The 11037-nt window shown below is 43.9% G+C and overlaps 1 protein-coding gene across 1 annotated transcript; it reads left to right on the forward strand.

The window, feature by feature from the left end:
• The first annotated feature begins 1400 nt into the window (after positions 1–1400).
• On the forward strand, positions 1401–10219 carry LOC140349082 (arylsulfatase A-like). The gene is made up of 8 exons (XM_072435302.1): positions 1401–1651; positions 3636–3876; positions 4719–4937; positions 5010–5179; positions 6297–6421; positions 6532–6659; positions 7504–7606; positions 9517–10219. Exons 1-8 carry the CDS (start codon positions 1428–1430, stop codon positions 9810–9812), a joined length of 1506 nt encoding a protein of 501 aa, XP_072291403.1. The 5' UTR covers positions 1401–1427; the 3' UTR covers positions 9813–10219.
• Positions 10220–11037: the final 818 nt, after the last annotated feature.

The raw sequence follows: 11037 nt of genomic DNA on the forward strand, positions 1-11037 counted from the left end.
GAAACCTTGTATCCATCGCGGCATAGAGCAATACTGGCCATGGGTGCTGGCCATGGATACCGGCCGTAAGGTGCTGTGTATGGTCTGCTCGACGCTGCGATCCCACCTGCGCTCCCCATTCCCATGTGCGTGTCCCTGTGGTGTGCGCATGCCGCGGCACTGCACTGTGCGGTGAACATCAGTACTCTCTTGGTACTAACTTTACCGAACTCTTGCTTACGTCGTGATGGGCTTGTCAGAACCAGGATTGATTCCGGACCAAACCACCCCCAGCATAACACCAAGACCTAACCAACTGGTCAAGAGCTGTGTCTTACGAAGCGTCATACGATGCGTCATACGCACACCTCCAAAATCATATGCATTTCATTGCCTTGTAATCTCAGCCATAACTTCAACATACTCCCCATATGAATGAGACCGTCCTGACGAGGTAGCAGCAGTCCTGCCCCGCAGTCGACCTTGTACACGGCCTGCGAAGGAACCAGGCCGACCCCTCGCATGTATTAAACGCACTTGCCGCCCGTTTTACTTGAAATGTATCGAAATACATAATCCACATTTTTGAAATATCACATATTATAACAATATAAGAAAATATAGCCTTACCTGCATTGAAAATATGGAAGAAATCCGGGTAAAGATGAATTGATCTCCGCTTCTTTCGTTTCGTCTCCCACGATGGTTTGATTTTGACTTAATACGAAAAATTTCGACTTTATTCTCATTAATTAACGAGAAAAAAAGTCATTATTTAATGACTTTTTTCTCGCTAATTAAGGAGTTTTTTTCTCATTAATTAATGACTTTTTTCTCATTAATTATTGACTTTTTTCTCGTTATTTAATGATTTTTTCTCATTATTTAATGAGTTTATAGTCGTTAATTTACGACTTTTTTCTGACTTCGACTTTTTTCTCATTAATTAACGTCTTTTTTCTCATTAATTAATGACTTTATTCTCGTAGTGCAGCGCATTTTTTTTTTCTTGGTTGGCCCTTATACTCCGTCGTATTCTTAAGCTGAACTCTTCCTAATTTAATACCTCCAGGTTTACAAGTGAGAAAAAAGAAAAAGATGAAAAGAAACTGAAGGCGCTACGTCTGACGTGAGGGGGCGGGGACGCAAGCTCGCACGTGACCAGCGCGGACCGCGTGACATTGTTGTGTTTCCGCATTATTGTAATTGTGTCGATGAAGGGCAGTCCCACAAACGTCACTGCGGTGAGAACTACATAACTATCTTTGGGGCTAATCGAGTTGCGGATCATCGTTCTTCTTTAGTGGTTCTACGTTCTCCTCACGGAACCACACGTTCTCCTTTAGTGGTTCTACGTTCTCCTCACGGAACCACACGTTCTCCTTTAGTGGTTCTACGTTCTCCTCACGGAACCACACGTTCATGGTTCTCTGGTTCGCCGGCTCACGATGACTCGCTTGTGTCGGGTCGTCTTCGTGAATGTTCTGTTTTCATGTCTGTCCTCAGCTTCACCGCCCAACTTCGTGCTGCTTTTCGCGGATGACCTGGGCTACGGGGACTTGGGCTGCTACGGACACCCGACCTCCCTGACCCCGAACCTGGACCGGCTGGCGGCGGGAGGACTGCGCTTCACCGACTTCTACTGCACCAGCCCGGTGTGCAGCCCCTCCAGGTGCTCGGGGACACGGGGCATGGGGGCTCGGGGGCACGGGGCATGGGGGCACGGGACACGGGGCATGGGGGAACGGGGACACGGGGCATGGGGGAACGGGGACACGGGGCATGGGGGAACGGGACACGGAACATGGGGGAACGTGGACACGGGGCATGGGGGAACGGGGACACGGGGCATGGGGGAACGGGGACTCGGGACACGGGGCATGGGGGACACGGGGCATGGGACATGGGGGAACGTGGACACGGGGCATGGCGGAACGTGGACACGGGGCATGGGGGAACGTGGACACGGGGCATGGGGGAACGGGACACGGGGCATGGGGGAACGGGGCATGGGGGAACGGGGCATGGGGGAACGGGGACACGGGGCATGGGGGAACGTGGACAGGGGGCATGGGGGAACGGGGACACGGGGCATGGGGGAACGGGGCATGGGGGAACGGGGCATGGGGGAACGGGACACGGGGCATGGGGGAACGGGGCATGGGGGAACGGGACACGGGACATGGGGGAACGGGGCATGGGGGAACGGGACACGGAACATGGGGGAACGTGGACACGGGGCATGGGGGAACGGGGACACGGGGCATGGGGGAACGGGGACTCGGGACACGGGGCATGGGGGAACGGGGACATGGGGCATGGGGGAACGGGGACTCGGGACACGGGGCATGGGGGAACGTGGACACGGGGCATGGGGGAACGGGGACTCGGGACACGGGGCATGGGGGAACGGGGACACGGGGCATGGGGGAACGGGGACTCGGGACACGGGGCATGGGGGAACGGGGACACGGGGCATGGGGGAACGGGGACATGGGGCATGAATAGACGAATAGATTATGAACTATTTAACCAGACAGATGCTTTAAATATAAATATATCGTGATACAGTATCGATATCGTGGGCTGCTGTATCGATATATCGCCCTGAGTCATTTTTGGTATAATCTCCCTAGTTATTTTGTGACCGTCCGTGCTACGATGCTGTTGCTTGTTTAAAGAAAGTCAACTTTACTTTACGCAGACCATTTGACGTTCTGACTGTTTGAATATTTCATTTTGAGTTTGTGCAGGTCGTTTAACAAAGAATAATGTTGTTTAAATGTATTTGGTGCTTTAAAAAATAGTGATGTATTGTAGCACGTCATGAGAAATATATCTATTATCACCAGATTATGGCCTCTGCTACAGACACTTGTTACATCAATTTATAAAGATAGATATTCAAACAAGTGCGTGTCATAAAAATCATCATCTCCATTCGCTTTTAAGTTCATTATATTAACCGACTTTGGACTTGAGCGTGTTACATAATTATAATGCAGATAAATATAGTAATATGTCACCAACGATGGTGACGGTTTGCACGGCGTCTGTATTTAATTTGTCTTAAGAACATAAATTGCAAGTCTAATCACACAAGTTCAAAAGGCCTGACCCTATTACATCATCATCATAATTTACCACGAACCCAATGCTTTTACTAACAAATAATGCAGAGGAAATATGTATATGAAATCAATGGAATAAATTCGGAAGAAAATTATTTATTTATTTCTCCTGTTTTGTTCTTGTTGACCCAATATTTTGTCTCGGAGTCATGTAATTTCATATTTTCATAATAGGTGCGTTTTTAACACACTTTTACTTCTCTGAGTAGTTTTCAGACTCAATTATTTTCCTCCAAGTTAAGTCATATATTGTACACTGCAACATGCTCTTACTTGCTTAAAAGTATTTGTTTTATCCTTTTGAGTAACATTAACTTCAAATTATAAATCAGATGTTGCCTCTTGACAGATACTTTAACTTTAGTAGTAGTTTCCCCAAACACTTTTTTACTCTTGACTAATTTCCTGAAGAACTACTGGTACTACTACTTAAGTAATGATACTCTTATTTGAGTTTCGACTCCTCTACCCACCTCTGATTGCTTTGACCGGATCTCATTGTGACCCGTTTCTCTCTCTGCGCAGGGCCTCTTTGCTGACGGGACGCTACCAGACCCGCACGGGCATCTACCCCGGAGTGCTGTACCCCGGCTCCATCGGGGGTCTGCCTCTGAACGAGACCACCATCGCTGAGGTGTTAAAGCCTGCAGGTTACGCCACTGCAGCCATGGGGAAGTGGCACCTGGGCTACGGGGCCAATGGGACCTTCCTGCCAACCAACCAGGGCTTTGACCATTACCTGGGGATTCCCTATTCCCACGACATGGTGTGTGGAGCGCGAGCACATGGAACTGAGCTCACGGATAGATATTGACTCTTGACCTTTCAAACAGGCCCAGGTGCATTGATATTTGAGAAAACGATATAACAATAGTGGAGACGCACAATATATCCTTAAATATTGATGCTGCAATAGTGGCTAATGCAATAATCCAAGTCACATTTTAAAATAAAGTGTGTATGAAAGGTCTTTATGATTTTCTGATTTTGGTTAAGTTGGTGGGATGGTACTCGTTGTAAATATAAATGATAGTTTTATATCAATGAAGTAGCAGTTTGGGAAGAAACATTCCACTGTAACACTTTTCCTCAACACTTTAAACATGAATTTAACAAAACAAAGTTATTTTAATATTTGAATCCGTCAAATAACTCCCGTGATATCAGAGATTTTGAGCCAGTGAACAACAATTATTGCTAGATAAAATAATTGTCGTGAGTGATGTCATAATTTACAACTAGGACGTCAAATGATGAAATGAAAAAATTGCCAACATTTGTGAAAAAAAATATGGCAAAATTCTAAGTTTAATTTAATGAGTTGTCCAACCTGTCATAGGCATATTAAATTGTAAGAGTTTAGGTTTTTATTTTCGTCATTAAGTCCAAATTTAGCCTGTAAACAAAGTGTTAAAAGTATACAACATTTTACAGTAATTTACAAAAATAACATGATTGTGGTACATTACAGGGTACACTGACAGTTGATAAGATTCCCGTTTCTTATTTTAGACCAGAGTTCATTTGGCAGTTTTGAGTACTCCCTCACAATCCTCTTCAGAGTGTCACCAGATGTTTCCTCTTCATCTTCACGTCCCTTTTCTCCAGGGCCCGTGCAAAAACCTGACCTGCTTCCCTCCGGACATCAAATGCTTCGGACTCTGCGACGTCGGCACAGTCACCGTTCCACTGATGCACGACGACCACATCGTTCAGCAACCGGCCAACTTCCTGGAGCTGGAAAAGGCTTACAGCGACTTTGCAACTAACTTCATCCTGACGTCCGCCCAGAAGCAGCAGCCCTTCTTCCTTTACTATCCGTCCCACGTGAGTCAGAGACGGACTTGGCCTGTAAAATGGTGTTGATGGAGCACTGATCTTTCCTCTGTTTTCCCCCAGCACACACACTACCCGCAGTATGCAGGACAAAGAGCTGCGGGGAAGAATTCACGAGGGCCTTTTGGAGATTCTCTGGCAGAGTTGGATGACACGATCGGAGACATCATGGGCGCCCTGGAGAAGGCAGGAGTCATCAACAACACGCTGGTCTTTTTCACAGCTGACAATGGGTTGGTGTGGCTCTAAAACTCAAATACTTTCATACTCTTAAGTGTGCGCTAGCGGTTTTTGTTTTATTATTTGCTTTGCCCCCGTGCAGGGAGGGAAATCACATCTGACCTCTGTTTGTTGTGTCCATTTAACTATAAAGCGTTATTGATTAAGTAAGAGTAATAACAGTTTAAAATGAGTTGGAGCAAACCGAACTAGGCTGCCTTTGTCATGGTCAGTTTTTTCCTGTTTGGAGTTTTCATTTTTCTCCCTGTCTCTGGCTGTTTTTTCTCTCAACACTCCAAATACAAGCAATGTAGGCAAATCCCCCTTTTAATTTTTCATGTTCAGGACCTAGGGGTGGCTGATATGCCAAAAAAGAACCTAACTATTGTCTTAGATCACAATTTCCATTTTGATCACATTTCATTTAATCTTTTGTCATTTTTCACTTATTTTTAACATGAAACAGAACAAGACCAGAGAGAACATGGTAAACAAAAGACACACACAATAAAAGACATCCAAATAAAACTAAAGCAAACCACGTCCAAAAAAAGTTCCCATTAAATCTCTCAAATTTGTCCATTTTGAGATTAAGATTTAAGCATTTCTTTGTGAATAATGATATTTTTCCAACAGAATTCCCTCCAGACCCATTTTGTTGTTCTCCACTGAGATGTACAAATATTTTCATCATTCTTCGTCGGTCAAAATAAAATGACCCTCACTTTCCCATTTATTTTTAATGTAATTAGTACCTGTTATTTTATTGTTCCCGCATCAAAAACATACTGTACCTGGAGTTCTAAACCAGCAGGTGCCAAAGCAGAGTTACTCTGCAGGTTTAAGGCCAATAACAACACGAATAATGCAGAGTATGTGTCCTTCTGAAACGTTCATATTTGACTGTGATTGGTTGAATCCACCTGTCACTCAGAGCATGACAGAGGCTGGCCAATAGGAGGAGTGGGTGTGTCTGTGTCAGCATATCATCATATCACCCAGTCCCCCAGACACAAGACAATACAGTGACAATAAAGAGCAGTTCATATCTTATTTATGCGCCTGTTTATCCTCAACATGTTTATCTGGACATCGTTATTCTCTTGTGTGAATTTTGCGATATTATTTTAGGCCTGAACTGATGAGAATGTCAAGAGGAGGTAATGCGGGCCTCCTCAAATGTGGCAAAGGAACCACGTACGAGGGAGGCATGAGAGAACCTGCCATCGCCTTTTGGCCCGGAACTATAAAGCCGGGTGAGTCTTGTATTGTGCTGTGAATCCTCGATGAAGAAGTCACTATCTCACGGAATCCATTCATTATTTAACAGAGGTTTTGAATTTCTTTACAAACCTCTTTTTTGTAGGCGTGACTCATCAAATGGGCAGCATTCTGGACATCTTGCCAACTTTTGCCAGCCTGGCGGGGGGTAAACTCCCCTCTGTGATACTGGACGGGGTCGATTTGTCCAAACTTCTCATTCATCAAGGACAGGTGGGTTATATATATCATACGTATCACTTTACATACATATTTCAACGATCATTTTTGTTATTATGCCGTTTTTTTTTTAATTAGTGCATTTTCTGTGACATGAGCCAATCCATCCAGGTGGTCTAAATATGATAGATTTAGATATAAAGATAAACTTTTTTCTTCTTGTTGAGTATCCAGTATATTTGAGTAACAATATTCAGACGATATTATGTCAATCCAACTTAAATGTGTCTTAAAATGTTTTAGCTGAGGTTTAATTATCAGACTAAAGCAAAAAACATCACAAAAATGCAGGAATATTACCGTATAGCCTTTATGTAAATGTTTTTATTAATTTTTAATGTTTTTGTAGCATTTTTTTTTTACTATAAACCAGCGGTCCCCAACCTATGTTTTAAGGACCGGTACAATCAGAAAATGTTTTTTCCAGGAAGAGTTTGAAAGAGGCAGTTATGTACAACCCCTTGTTCTAAATATGTATTCATTGTATTATTACTGATAATTGATGTAAAACACAAAGAGATGGAAATAGACTAAAAAAATGAAAATAAAGTACATTTTAATATATGAAATGTACTTTTACCTCTTGGCCATGGCCCGGTTTTTGGCCCTGGCCCAGTGGTTGCGGATCTGCGTATATTCGCATTTTTAGACACAGACATTGGTAAGTTATTGATAAAAGAAAGCAAAAAGCACAGCAGAAAAATTGCACAATAACTCAAACAACAAAAGCACAAAAAGACGATACAGACGATGCTTATGAATGTTAGGAGCTAATTATCAAACCCTTTTAGTTTGTTCAGGTTGCTAAGTTTTTCAGGCTTTGGTTCTTGTTTTGCAGAGTCCGCGGGAGACGATGATGTTCTACCCCACAGATCCCAGTGAGATGTACGGCCTTTTCGCCGTCAGGTATAAAGAGTACAAGGCTCACTTCTACACAAGAGGTACGCTTCTTAAACCCGCTAAACACACAGCCTGTACACGCGCACACGCACACACGCACAAACACACACACAGTATTTAAACCCAACTGTTTCTCATTTCTGGACCGACCACGTGGAAAGACAAATCCCGTGGTCATGGAAGTGCTACAGGATCTAGTGCTACAGGATCTAGTGCTATAGGAGCTAATGCTATAGGAGCTAGTGCTATAGGAACTAGTGCTATAGGAGCTAGTGCTACAGGATCTAGTGCTACAGGATCTAGTGCTATAGGAGCTAATGCTATAGGAGCTAGTGCTATAGGAGCTAGTGCTACAGGATCTAGTGCTATAGGAGCTAATGCTATAGGAGCTAGTGCTATAGGAGCTAGTGCTACAGGATCTAGTGCTACAGGATCTAGTGCTACAGGAGCTAGTGCTATAGGAGCTAGTGCTACAGGATCTAGTGCTACAGGATCTAGTGCTACAGGATCTAGTGCTACAGGAGCTAGTGCTACAGGATCTAGTGCTACAGGAGCTAATGCTATAGGAGCTAGTGCTATAGGAGCTAGTGCTACAGGATCTAGTGCTACAGGATCTAGTGCTACAGGAGCTAGTGCTACAGGATCTAGTGCTACAGGAGCTAATGCTATAGGAGCTAGTGCTACAGGATCCAGTGCTACAGGATCTAGTGCTACAGGAGCTAGTGCTATAGGAGCTAGTGCTGCGGGATCTAGTGCTACAGGAGCTAGTGCTATAGGAGCTAGTGCTATAGGAGCTAGTGCTATAGGAGCTAGTGCTATAGGAGCTAGTGCTACAGGATCTAGTGCTATAGGATCTAGTGCTATAAGATCTAGTGCTACAGGAGCTAGTGCTACAGGAGCTAGTGCTGCGGGATCTAGTGCTACAGGATCTAGTGCTGCAGGATCTAGTGCTACAGGATCTAGTGCTATAGGAGCTAATGCTATAGGAGCTAGTGCTATAGGAGCTAGTGCTACAGGATCTAGTGCTATAGGAGCTAATGCTATAGGAGCTAATGCTATAGGAGCTAGTGCTATAGGAGCTAGTGCTACAGGATCTAGTGCTACAGGATCTAGTGCTACAGGATCTAGTGCTACAGGAGCTAGTGCTATAGGAGCTAGTGCTATAGGAGCTAGTGCTACAGGATCTAGTGCTACAGGATCTAGTGCTACAGGATCTAGTGCTACAGGAGCTAGTGCTACAGGAGCTAATGCTATAGGAGCTAGTGCTATAGGAGCTAGTGCTACAGGATCTAGTGCTACAGGAGCTAGTGCTACAGGATCTAGTGCTACAGGAGCTAATGCTATAGGAGCTAGTGCTACAGGATATAGTGCTACAGGATCTAGTGCTACAGGAGCTAGTGCTATAGGAGCTAGTGCTGCGGGATCTAGTGCTACAGGAGCTAGTGCTATAGGAGCTAGTGCTATAGGAGCTAGTGCTATAGGAGCTAGTGCTACAGGATCTAGTGCTATAGGATCTAGTGCTATAAGATCTAGTGCTACAGGAGCTAGTGCTACAGGAGCTAGTGCTGCGGGATCTAGTGCTACAGGATCTAGTGCTACAGGATCTAGTGCTGCAGGATCTAGTGCTACAGGATCTAGTGCTACAGGATCTAGTGCTGCAGGATCTAGTGCTACAGGATCTAGTGCTACAGGATCTAGTGCTGCAGGATCATCTAGTGCTACAGGATCATCTAGTGCTACAGGATCATCTAGTGCTACAGGATCTAGTGTTTCTTATTTCTGGAACGACCACGTGGAAAGACAAATCCTGTGGTCATGGAAGCTGTAATCAACGCTAAAGTCGGTCCAACCAAATATTAGAGCGTGTGACTTTTTTTTTCTTCTTCTTTCCATCTGGCAGTGCAGTAAATAATGAACTAACTTAACTAAGGAGGCTTTGTTTTTCCACCAGGGGCCACTCACAGCGGTACCACCCCGGATGCCGACTGCCCCGTGTTCGCCGTGCTGAAGGCCCATGATCCTCCTCTGCTCTTCGATCTGGAGATGGACCCCTCCGAAAACTACCAACTGTCCCTGTCCGGCAAACCAGAACTGCAGAACGTGCTGGAGAAGATTAAGCAAATCAAAGCCGAGTTCGAAGCCACGATGGTGTTTGCAAAGAGCGAGATGTCAAAGGGCACGGACCGCACTCTGGCGCCGTGCTGTAACCCCCAGTGCAGTCCTAAACCAACCTGCTGCACGTGTTAGAAAGAGAAACGCTTCGGATCAGATTAACTCAGGGAAAGACTTCATCATGACCAGTTCTAAGGCAGTACAAGCTTTAAAGCATCATCTAACTAAAATAATAAGTGCAATTTGAAGAGACCAGAAAGAAGACTTTTTGACTTTTGTATGTTGTATTTGTACTACTAAATTCATTAGCTGAAAGAATTCAATGCAAACAGGGAAAACATGCACTGTTAACTTTAACTTTACTCTTTTAATGACGTTTGACAACCACCGCTGGGAGTTAAACGAATGTCATGCACTTTTATAAGTCTTTATAACTGTAAAAGTACTGTTTGAATTATGAATAATGAAGCTCATGTTTAATAGGGATGTATGTTTTGTAATTTTCCAACTTTTATGCAATAAAATAAGAAAACTGAAAGGAACAGATCATTTGAATCCAAACGATAATCTGACTGAAGAAAACCAGCAAAATGTTTTCATTTATTTTTATCATTGAAATATAATCAAAAAGTAAGATATCCATGTAAACAATGAGGATCAATGTGAATCTAATGATTAGATTACAATAAAAGGGTTTCGCCCGGTGGTCAAGCATATGCCAGGCTCCAAGTGGCCACAGAGTTGTGAATATGAATCCTGACAATTTACTGCATGTCCTCCCTCCTCTCTCACCCACATTTCTCATCTGTCCTGTCTAATAAAGCCTGCGGGACAAAAAAAAGACTACAATAAATGGAAATCATTCGTTTTTTGTTTAGTTTAACTTAAAAAGAAATAATAGCAAGCATACATTTGTGCAAAACAGATTTCTGGTCTTCACATCTGAACTGTGGAGATCACGTGACATACCGTGGCACCTGATCACGTGACGGCAGATGAATGTATAGCCATAACAACTCATGTATTAACCATAATAAAGCAACAGAGACATCTTATGCCCTTATGGGCTTTGTGACGCCAAAGCACTGGAAGAAGAACTTTTAAAGACTACGACAGAGAGGAATAAAGTCTGGCGGTAATGAAACACGCGGATGCCAACCGACATAAAACAACAACAACAACAACAACAACAACAACAACAACAACATAATACATCTTTATTAACTTGTCTGGCAAAATGATTGGATACAAACGATCCAATCTTGTTTTACGCGCACAGTCTTTAATGGTAAATTACAAACGAAACTCCTCAAAGTGAAAGGAAGTTCATCACGTGTCTGTGCGGGAGCTGCAGCCAAAC

The sequence above is a fragment of the Eucyclogobius newberryi genome, unplaced genomic scaffold (assembly GCF_026437365.1).
Source record: "Eucyclogobius newberryi isolate DKJ021-1_F unplaced genomic scaffold, fEucNew1.0.hap1 SCAF_7, whole genome shotgun sequence".
Taxonomy (NCBI): domain Eukaryota; kingdom Metazoa; phylum Chordata; class Actinopteri; order Gobiiformes; family Gobiidae; genus Eucyclogobius; species Eucyclogobius newberryi.

Bases quoted from the DNA above. Each gene is read 5' to 3' on its own strand.
- LOC140349082 (XM_072435302.1), top strand. From the start codon at position 1,428: ATGACTCGCTTGTGTCGGGTCGTCTTCGTGAATGTTCTGTTTTCATGT. The intron at 3,877-4,718 runs GTGTGTGGAGCG...CCTTTTCTCCAG, and splicing joins TTCCCTATTCCCACGACATG to GGCCCGTGCAAAAACCTGAC. The intron at 7,607-9,516 runs GTACGCTTCTTA...TTTTTCCACCAG, and splicing joins GGCTCACTTCTACACAAGAG to GGGCCACTCACAGCGGTACC.